This window comes from Takifugu rubripes, chromosome 15, assembly GCF_901000725.2.
Source record: "Takifugu rubripes chromosome 15, fTakRub1.2, whole genome shotgun sequence".
In the NCBI taxonomy this organism is placed as follows: domain Eukaryota; kingdom Metazoa; phylum Chordata; class Actinopteri; order Tetraodontiformes; family Tetraodontidae; genus Takifugu; species Takifugu rubripes.
The window spans coordinates 4,648,449-4,660,216 of NC_042299.1; the positions used below are offsets into that span (position 1 = coordinate 4,648,449).

General features: G+C 40.6%; 1 protein-coding gene across 1 annotated transcript; it reads right to left on the reverse strand.

The window, feature by feature from the left end:
* Window positions 1–741: 741 nt before the first annotated feature.
* ywhag1 (3-monooxygenase/tryptophan 5-monooxygenase activation protein, gamma polypeptide 1) lies at window positions 742–11,534 on the reverse strand. Its single transcript, XM_011618016.2, has 2 exons — window positions 11,297–11,534; window positions 742–2,686 (listed from the first exon to the last, which is right to left on the reverse strand). The coding sequence occupies exons 1-2, from the start codon at window positions 11,381–11,383 to the stop codon at window positions 2,030–2,032; spliced, it is 744 nt and encodes a 247-aa protein (XP_011616318.1). The 5' UTR covers window positions 11,384–11,534; the 3' UTR covers window positions 742–2,029.
* Between the last annotated feature and the right edge of the window lie 234 nt (window positions 11,535–11,768).

Genomic DNA, 11,768 nt, shown 5'->3' on the forward strand with positions numbered 1-11,768 from the left:
ACCATCCTGTCCTCTGACTGGCCAGTGGTAATCCATCAGTGTGAGGGCGAGGCTGGAAGCTGCTGCATTCTATTCCTGTGTTATAAAGGGGGTGGGGTTTCTCCATTGTTTCCCCAATTTTGGAGCTGAAGTCGTGGTGAATTGGAGCTCTTCCAGGTCCATCTCGTCATTGCAACATGTCAAGATTTGTGACTGTCTAAATACATTGTCTAATATCAAAAGGTTAATGAATGCATACACTGACTGATGCATGTTGACACACCTGGACTCTAAGCATGCAGCACAGACTGGTCTGACTGGGAGGTGAAGTAATTGAGTTATACATTTGTTATGGTTTCCGAGTCTTCAAGTCCATATCACTAAAGAATATGGAGAAAAAGCCATTATCTTCACTCTGGTGTTTAGTTTCCTCAAAATGGGCTGTAATTGCAGAAAATGAAAAACTGTGATTATCGAGGCCCTGATTCTAGCAGCTACCTTACAAATCTTTACCTTCTTCTGTTGGTTCTGTTGTCCATCTTCTGCTGCTTCTAGTCTCTGTATTCCACTCTGGTGGCACCATGATGGCAAAGGTGCTTCTTAGATGCTTCAAATAGAGGAAGTTTATCAACACCAACACGGAGTTGGGGTTACATTTGTTAAATTGGAACTCAAACCACCATCATTTACAATGCTAAGTAGTCTGGTCGATACTGGAGCTTTTTGCTACCATTACCAAGAATTGTATATCACCATAGCGTCTCTGTAACGGAGCAATTTATTGTTAACAATCCACTTCAGCAAATGGAGTAAGGTCAACACAGATTAAAATAAGATGTAGCTAACAAGCGCAATCATAAGAAATAAATAGAAAATAATCCAATTTATGTCTAGTAATTACATGTTTGTATGAATACATAACATCTACAGTATAAGTTAATAAATTGAAGCTACTGTATAAATACATCACCAGCATGCACAATATTGTATTATGGATAATATTGAAGCAGTTTTCATCTCACACTGAAGAAATGATAGGCAAGTGCATTCTGGACCAATCGACTGAAGACAACAAATCCAACGTGCTCCATCCACCGATCATTCAATTTGATAATCAATTTTCAGTTCCTGGTGTTGACTTCTAATGTTAGGGAAAGCTAGCATGACATAAAGTTGGACTTTTTTAAAGGGTTATATCACCATATTTCTGTTTAATTTCCTATTTGTTGACAAATCTTCTAGCAATTACACAATTTGGTATGACGATGAGGAGCCGACAGAACAGTGACGACAGTACTGACAATAATTGGTAGGTGTCCAAAAACACTTAATTTATTTAATAAAGCACATCAGCACATGAGAGGGATAAACTGCACTAGGTTTACTTAAATTTGTCTTTTTAGTTACAGTATGACTGACTGAGCTGGACACATATCTGACATAAAGCAAGCAGAAACACTTTTCATGTGATCTTAAATAACAGAGACGACCTGCATTTCGCTCCATGATCAAGATGTTGCACAGTAAAGTCACACCATCTTCATCTTCAGAACCTGTCTGCCTGCTTACTCACACAACACAAAGCTGTGACACTGCTCTAACTTTCCTGTTCCTCAAGCATTGATAAGCGAATCTTCCAAATATGACAGCTCGGCTAACGTGTGTGATGAGATCAGTCTGCCAGTGTGAAGGCTCCATTACTCAACAGTCACACTGATGAATGACAAACTTCTTGCTTAAGTGGTATTTTGGCAAATGCTGCAGAGTGAACCAAGAAGGGGATTGAATCTTTTATTTTTGAACTGTAGGTTACATTTAAAACCAATTTCCCCCTCGCCATCCTACATTTTTCACTTTTATTTGTTGAAAAATAAAGAACAGCAGCCGTGTTAGTACCATCGGCTAAAATGGCGACCGAAGTTTTGCATCCCAACACCCCCACCCCTCTTTTTTTTAAACATTTCTAAGAACTTTAATCTATTATCATTATTTTGCCTTCATTTTTTGAGCACGCAGGTTGTGTTGTTTTGGTAGAATGAGGTTTTGGACTCTAGTTGTTGCCTTCTCCTCCCTCGTCGTCCTGCTGATCACTTGTCCACAGCGTCAAGTTGTCTCGTAGCAGCTGCATGATGAGAGTGGAGTCTTTGTAGGAGTCCTCGTTGAGGGTGTCCAGCTCGGCAATGGCATCATCAAAGGCGGTCTTAGCCAGGAGGCACGCTTGCTCCGGGGCGTTCTGGATCTCATAATAGAAGACGGAGTAGTTGAGAGCCAGGCCCAGGCGGATAGGATGGGTGGGTTGCATGTGCTCTTTGCTGATATCATGAGCCTCATTGTAGGACTTCTCAGAGGACTCAACCACCGAGGCTCTCTTCTCCCCCGTGGCCACCTCGGCCAGATAGCGGAAATAGTCACCCTTCATCTTCAGGTAGAAGACCTTGCTTTCATGTTGTGTCTCATTACAGTTCTTGATCAAGAAGTTGTCAAGGAGGTTGAGAACATCCTGGCAGACAGCTTCTAGCTCCTTCTCAATCTTTTCCCGATAAGCTCGCACCATCTCGATCTTCTTCTCGTTTCCATCTGTAGATGTCTTCTGCTCAATGCTGGAGATGACGCGCCAGGATGAGCGCCTGGCTCCGACGACATTTTTGTAAGCCACAGAGAGGAGGTTCCGTTCCTCATTGCAAAGTGGTTGATTCAGCTCTGTGACCTGGAGAACCGGGAGAAACAGTCAGCACACATTTATCAAAGAATCTTTTATGTCCAAAACCAGACTTTTGCCTGATCAAAATGACAATAATTTATTAAAAAATTAGAATTTTGTGACATCCTGACAAACTCTCTTTTAAATAAAAAGGTGAAAAAATTGTAACATAGCCAAAGCAACAAACTGTCCCTAAAGCTCACTGACATCATCTTTTGAGCAGAGCTCTGATTGGCTGTCCATGATGCTATGGGCTGTTTTGTTTGGGCAGCACTGTGTCTGGCTGGGGGATTTAATCCTTCATATCCCGCTGGGACAGTGCAACAGAGGCATCTTTACAAACCTTTTCTGAGAATGAAGCCTGTTGTTACTTTCTTTTTATTACAGAATTCAAGACAACAAAAGAGTGGGTCAAGCCAATCACAGAGCAGCTCTTTACACTGCAGTTACTGCTCATCACATCTACTGCCCTGCTACTCAATACAGAAATGGAGAAAAGATGCTTTTGGATCCAGCACAAACATTGCTTGGATGCCGCAGTATCCTTGATGTCATCAGAAGTTAAAAATCAGAACTTTGCCTCACTCATTGTGATCCAGCAGCTTTGTCTTGATCCTTAGGTGTCACTCCAGCAAACATTAAGCTAACATTTACTGCTAATCCCTGTTCCGTATTTCACTGGATGAAGAAATGATAGGCAAGTGAATGTGAAGAGTGCTTGTTTGATCAATTACTGCAAACATAACAAACTTCTGCGCTCCAGTACCGAAGTAACAATTACAGATAGCCTGTAGGGGGAGCAAAATTTGGTGATGCAATCTCTTGTTTCCATAGCAACTGCAAAATCTCCTTGTTTGTGGGCCATTCTGTCTGTGCTGGATATGATGGAGAGAATGGTGGACAGCATGGACAAAGATGTCCCGCCATCTAGGAAGAGACTGGTAGTGCGTTGTTTCCCTGGTTTGATGTTACAAAAACATAGACCCAGCACGTGAAACACCAGCACTTGTTTAAGATCATCTCTTGAAATGATTCTTCAAAATTTAAATAATAAATTTAAATAATAATTTAAAGTTTAAATTATTATTTAAGCTGTGTCGGAAAACAATGGTGACTTCTTCTTACAAGACACAAATTTGCAAACTGACAACTGAAATAAAAAATAATGTATTCCATATCTTTTAAATCTAATTTCATTAGCTTCTACTTGTAACTTTGTAGTACAACACTGAAACTCAAATGCCCACCAATATATCCTACAGAGAAGTAGAATATCTGTAGATCTGTAGAGGCTGAGTTGTGTATCCTAAATACTGCATATCAAACCTGACATAAAGAAAAAATGACAAACCACGTATGAACAAAGCCGTGAGCAGGACTGTAGTCTTTTGTACTGTTAAGGACTGCCTTCACATATTGTGCAGTAAAATTTATAACTGACATAAATATTGTGAACTCTGTACTGAAGTGTATGCACACATACAGCCATAATGGCTTCCATTGCATAATAACGACAACTGGGAGTACAGGAGAAAGTCACCCTTCCCCCACGCATTAGTTGTTCCTGAAGCACAGACATGGACTTAGCTCTGTGTCATGCGTCATTATGTTATATTTAATATACAACCAGGGTGTGTTGCCAAAAGAGTAAATTAAAAGTGGAACAGTGGAGAGAGCAAACCATGAGGGTGTAAACGCCATGACTGTGAAAACATGGCCGCCTTTGTTTCAGAAGGGTGCGGGTGAGCAGAAAGCCCAGTCAGACCCTGCGCTGCTTCAGTGACAATAAGACTCTGTCTACATATTGAGCTCATCAATTGCGCCTGTCCTCTCGTGCCTCATGCTTGAAAAGGGCCGTCAACACTGAAACATTTAAATAATGGGACAAACAAAAGCCAGGCAAAGATCAATCATTCCCTCTTCGACAGCTCTCAGCCATCAATGTCATAAGAGAGACAAAAACAATAAGCAAGTAAAGCCTAGGGGGGTCTCCAACCTCACCACTGACATTTTCATTAGATGGATAACAAGGACACTAACTCCACGGTTCCTTATTTTACACAAACTCACTCGCTGTGCTCGACCCAATGTGATGATCCCCACCAACCCTGTGCAAAATAGCCCAGCACAAATACAGCGTGGACCACTTCATGTGCAATGTGAATTGACACAGAGTCTGGTGTGAGAAAAAGGGAAGCAAGGAGAGGGTGTGTTTCTTAGCAATGCTAGGTTTAAGTAGCTCTTTTTTTCTATGCTTCTATATAGTTCTGGGATTCCAGATCATTTTCATACCCAAAAAGACAAAAGAGCCTGATTCAACAGGCTGATTGACAGAAAATGGAATCTGGTTATAGGACTGGAATGAAGAGTGGAAAAACTATCTAATAAAAGTCTGTATAATTTTGTTTTTAACAGAAAGCGTTCCCAAAAGCAAAACTCCTGCATTGATGCATGCTGGCACACGTGTCACATATTCATCTTCACTTCCTGACTATTTCCCTAATTGGAGCTGTATTCGAGTATATTAAAATTTGGGATTTTATTAAGCTAGTTGCTTTTTCAGACTCTACACGATACTCATTTTCTGCATATGGAAAAACTGTGGCCTATTATTAATAACCATACTTAGTGCATAATAACCCTAAGACTTTAAACTCAATTGTTTTAATGGCTTCAATATCCAGCTGTCTCAATTTTGTCAACTACCTTAATGTGTACAATATATTCCAGTTCTAATAATCCTTTAACTCATTCAGGGCAGCTTATCTGAAACAAATACCACTGTCATCCAAACCAAAGCAACAAAGAGAAGTTATTAAATTATTGTAATAAGAAGATTAAGGAAAACAAATATTCACACGGTCAAAACCTAAATCTAATTAGGCAAATGTAGTTAAATGTTTCCTGTCACAGCTTCTTTAACCTCAATTATTTACTTTGATATTCCATTAATAATCACTCCTTTGGCTTTTGTATTATCGGTTAATCATTACTCTCCCATTTTATAACTAGCCAAATAGTTGTACTGTATCTGTCAGTAATCAATGATAAAAGAAAAAACACCGGCCCTGGTAATGTTTTAAAGAGCACAGAAGGTTCAGGGGACATGTTGCGAAAGGTATTTGTAAGATCATCAAATGTGATCCAGGATAGTGACATGTTTATTCTTTTACACCTCCTAAGGAGTACCTCTTTTAGTCATAATAAAAGACTACAATCTCATTGATTAAAAAATATTCTGATCATTTTTGATCTATGGAAAACACTTTACACTGTAACATTTGGGCTGGCACATGAACAATCTGGAAAACCCCAACAATGGTGATGGTGACAGGTGTTGCAGGTCCAGATGACAGCAGAAACATGGGTGACTGAGACATGCGTCTGGTCCTGCTCAAGGTTTCTTCCTGTTAAAGGGGAGTTTTTCCTTGCCACTGTTGCTTGTCTGGGGTTAGGCCCTGGGATTCTGGAAAGCGCCTTGAAACAATTTTGATTGTATAAGACGCTATATAAATAAAGATTGATTTGATTTGATAACTCCAGGAAAATGCATTGCTGAAGTTCGAGATTCATTCATCCAAGCGCTACAAAAGCACATATGGGGACTATAAAACTGATTTTGTCTTGATACTAAGTATGCTGTCATTCCTCCCCCAAGATGTAACATCCTACTCCCACTGTTTTAGAAATTTTATACATAAAAAAACAAAAACACAAGATCCAGGATAATATTTCATACAGGTTTACCAAATGAAGTTGACTTAATGAGAGTTCTCATAGTCATGTGCAAATCCTCAATTTAAAAAAAATAGATGTTATTTCATCACTTTGATCAAGCAACTGGGGTTGTGAAATACTCGGGTCAACAGGGGATTGAATGAGATGATTATCTTGATTGTCTCCTATGATTTCTTTATTTTTATTTTGGCACAAACAGTGGATATTAGCAGCCAAGCACCATCTGTGGCAGAACCAATGCTTCCTCATATAAAATGCTTGTTTAAATAAACAGTCTGATGACTGGCTATATTATGACCAAAAACAGGTTTAAAGAGAATTGTAGTCTAACACCACATCTGTACAAACACTGAATTGCCAACCACCAGAGAACAGCCCACTCAGCTCATTAGGCGTAATGGACAACTTGGCGTTGAGCGCCGTTCACTTCCAAAGACAAATACTTCTTACAAAAAGTGTGTGTAGTGTCAAGTCAGCACACTATAATTTCCCCTAGATTGATATCACTGCACTATAACAAGCAACAGCGAGCTCTGCAGACTGCAAGCATGGAAATGCATAATAAACCTACTTATTCACCCATCATCTCAACATATTTCTGCTGGACTGCTTCAATATAATTTTGCACATCAAACCTTTGATTCAGTTCAATTCAACTTAAAATTAAGTTTTAAACATTAACAATTTTTCAGCGCAAGTGTTTCTGACTCCAGATCTAAAAACGAATTAAGATCAATTCCAACCATCTCTCTATTTACATATTTGAGCTATAAGATGCAAAGCAGTTGGGATATTGGCTGGCTGGTGAGCCAACATCGTACAACCTATTGACCATGGCTAATTCTGCCCTCTTACTTGCTGTTGCTATGGCAACTTGTCTGTCAGTGGTCGTGTGGGTCGTGTCTATACAAAAAACTGATCTGGGTGGTCCACTGAGTCAATCAGATTAGGAACTAATATAATTTAAAATGGAAGTTGAAACATGTAAATAGCATTGTTTATCAATCATTTGTATTGAAATATAGTTACAGATTTAAATTTGATGTGGAAATTGATGCTGAGGGGTTAACTTGATCAAATGAGATTTAATAAACCAGATCATGCATAGTTTTGTTTGAAGGAATTAAAAAAGTTGCTTCACAAAACGCATCTAAATTTTCTGCTTCCAAACAGGAAGATTCCACATGTCAAGCACTTTTTTTGCTGCTTTACCACTAGTGACTAATTCAGGGCAACTCAGCTTTGCGTGGTATGGATTGGAGTCTTTTCCACTCGTAGGGTCTTGGATTCCAAGCGTGCTGAGTAGATATTAGTATGTTAATGAGGCTTCAACAAGTCTATGATTGGACAGGGGATTTACATCACTGGTGAGTCATACCTATGATTATGCAATAGCGATAGTGTGTATTTCTTTACAAATCAAATATTAAGGGCTACAAGCAAGGCAGTACCCTAGTCGAACAACAAGGTACAGATGTTTATGAACTGTGTGGTAGACGAGAGACAAAGGAGCTGCACAATATGACCAAAATTAGCAATTCATCAAAGTCTCCGATGGCCGCTGGAGAGAAACCATTAAGACATAAATGCCACAAATCAAGAAAAGCTTAAAAAAACACCAAAGATGATCATTGGATAATCAAGGAATGACATATAACAAACAGGGAAGACTGGAAGATGTTTTAATAAGAAGGACTGGAATTGACGCTACTTATGGCACTGGCCGGCAACCAACAAGCTGAGGAGTTGCCTTGCCTTAGCCACAGAGTTGTGGGAAATTATACATATGGGTGTTTTGCGACTTTCAGCATTTTTATAGTACGTATTCAATTAATGGTGAGATCCCTTTAAACACACAAATAGCCTATATTTAGAGAGTAACATCTCCCAATTATTGTTATTTCCTGCAGTGCCGTTGACTGATATACCGTATTTTCTGGGCTATATGTCGCTCTGGAGTTTAAGTCGCACTAGCCAAAAAATGCAAAATAAAGAAGAAAAATAGATATACTGGACTATAAGTTGCATTTTGGGGGAAAATTTATTTGATAAAATCTGAGACCAAGAACATACATTTCATCTTAAAAGGCAATTAGCAATCCATTCGCATGGATTAGCAATAGGGTTACAGTATGCTAACGTAACAAATTCAGCTACATGACCCACAACGAACTGAGTACGTGTCTGCTTTGTTAATGTAACATATTAACAGTTATTCAGATAACTATAGCATAAAGAACATCCGAGCAAGTTTACCAAACAATCAAGTCTAACTCCATAGACGAAGCACCGCTTCTTCTTCTACGTAGAAGAAGCTAAAGGAACTCGTTCCTCAGTACACCCGCCTAGAGCGCCCTCTTGTGGTTGTCAGTGAGGAAAATAACGAACATGTGAAATTCTGTAATAATGTATTTATTTAACATATAAGTCGCTCCGGAGTACAAGTCGCACCCCCTGACAAACTATGAAAAAAAAGTGCGACTTATAGTCCGGAAAATACGGTACTCTAGATGGTGCTAGGACCAAGCAAGTAAAAATGTGTCTTTTTTTACATGTACTGTAAAAGAAAAGCCAGGAAACCCATAAATTGTTCCCCCAAAAGCCTTAGTTGCTTGGCAATAGTTGTCTCTTTTGCCAGGAAGGGTACAGCATCTGAAAATACAATCTCATACTTAATAATTTTAAAGAACATTGCACATTAAAACCTAGAACACCAATCCACTTTTATTGCATCAGCATTAAACAATAAGTAGCTGCAGTAAGGCACTATGCCAGTGTGATAGTATGATATAACAGTCTCATTAGATAGGCAACTCTAATCTGACAACAGTTGGTTTTGAAACTGACCCCTGAAGGTCAATTGAAATTAATACGCTTAATATACTATTCTTTCACAATGACCACATTCTAGAGTACCAAAGAAAGATCTGCTTCTCAAAATATGCACTTTAACCTAAGATGTAAATAAATAAATTTTAACACCATAAAAGGTTATATAAGAACATTTTCAGGTTGTACAACTTCCAGGTTATGCAGTAAACCAAAAATACAACTCTCTTTTCCTGGCTCCACCCAGAAGCTGTCAGTCTCTCATGTCAATGATGTCAGAGGTTTTTAATTCAAATAGCTGAACTAATAGCTTAGTTCACATAGCAACTTTAAAATATGTGTATATAATATCTTCCCAAATAAATAATTGTACACTGTGCTTTTTTGTACAAATTATGGGACCTTAGTATCATAATTTCTAACAATATTTGAGCTCGGCCTCATGGATGGAGTGGTCCATTGTTGGTCCTTAGTTGTTTAATTACATCAGTGCCTCATTGTGAGACACTGCACTCCTCCTGAGATGAGCGGAATAACTGCTTCTCCTGCTTCCACTGGCAAAGAAATCATGTCTGCAGTAGCAAGGGATTCCCCTGAACTGAAGGGCGAGGCAGCAGACACACCCCACCACCCGGCACTGCAGAGAGACTGACTGGGTGAGAGACAGCTTGGAGCTCTGACTCTGCAAAAATGGTGGATGATGGAGCTGGGCCCCCCGTCTGGTATTACCACTACACTCTGCTTGTGAAAGCAGCACTGGCTTTCAGCAAGCTCGTGGCTTACTGGTTGGCTACTGGAGCTAAAGCTAGTGTATGAAAGGAAAAATCCACTGATTTTATCTTTCTTTAATGCAGGCAGGTGGGATTCCTCACAAATGCTGCATCTCTTACCTCATCCTTTTAATCCATCCATCCATTCATTCTGTCTACAGAGATATTCAAGGAGGCGACAATGATGATGAAAACTCATAAAATGCTGCACTATGGGTGGGCCTGTGCTGCAGATGCTGTCGCTTGCCTGTGTAAACGAACATGCTGAAAGAAGGTGAGGATGCAGGTATGTGGTTGCTAGAGAGCATTGACAACGCAGCCAATCCTGTCAACCCACCCTCTGCAGATCGAAAAACGACCGCATTTGATGCAATATGCTATGCATTTCAGAGCGCTTACTCCACCCAACACCTACATCAGAAAGGTGGACGCGTTTCTTCTGCTTGCACTGATTCTGCGCAAATCGATCCCAATCATTCTTCAGCCGACATTGTTCTGTCCAATGCACCAAAATGTGGACCGAGTGAAAAGACGCTGGTGACAAGCAGGAAATTTACAATAAAAAATAACGGCGGATTGCTTCGAAGGCAGCATCTTTAAAACTGGACCACCACCAGCAGGGTTCAATACTCTAGTCGCGGTACAACCAATCTCTCGCTCTCTTTCTTTCTGTTCAGCCCCCAGGTACCTCTTTCGACGGCTTTGATTCTTAATCGTTATTAAACACACATTCGACCCTGAACACGGAGCATTAACGCCGCCTTTCAGTCGGCCAGCGTTTTATTCCGCTGGGTTTTTTCACAACCGGACAGCCTGGTCGTTATAGAAGCCTTTGAAAGGCACCGCCCCAAGATCAAACAGTCGCATTTCAGACATGCAGAGTCCAGCTAGGCACAGCGGCAATAAAAGCGATCACTTTCCCTGAGATTTTTCAAACATACCGTCGTCTTATCGAACCCTGCTTCAAACCCACAAATCGACCATAAAAAGGAAGACGTGTGAAGACGGGCTTTAAAGGCCTTACCGAGCTGTTCTACAGGAGGTCGGCCAAACTATATACTCGTCCCTGTTCCTTTTACTTTAGTCATAAATTTCATCCGGTGTGATTTGTCCGCTGGACTGGAAATGCGCTCAGACATGGACGCCCGGTCCGAGCGCCTGTTGGCCTAACTTACTGTAACACATTTCCATCAGCCCCACAGACATTTTCCAGGATATTCTTCCAAAAAAAACATTCATAAGACAAAGGTCACCAGAAAATAGGAAGAAGCCTACTTACCGACTTCATGGCAGCTGCCATATCATCGTACCTCTCCGCCTGCTCGGCCAGTTTGGCTTTCTGCACCAGTTGCTCGCGGTCCACCATTTTGGATATGTGCGTAGTGGTTCTGTGTGTTTCCGAACTAATTAAATCGTATTGTGTTTTTGTGAAATATAACGGTCTTTGCGCTGCAGCTGCTGACTGCTGTCTGTGCGACGGCCGACGGAACGCCCCCTCCCCCTCCGAGAGATTTTCCGAGGTTGTGTCACCACCCAAGAGGGCGTGTCCTCAGAGGCGTCATCACGCAGGCCGAGTGAGGCTGATCGCCGGAGGAAGCGTCGCTCATCTCACGCTCGGACGGTCTTTCTGTCCAGCTGCTCCGAGACATAATGACCGGAAAACTGAGGCCTTTGGCATAAATGCGTGACATGAAGTGTATCGCCACAGGTAGTGACGAGGTCAGAACCATGCGGCTTCGAAAAGCAATAAA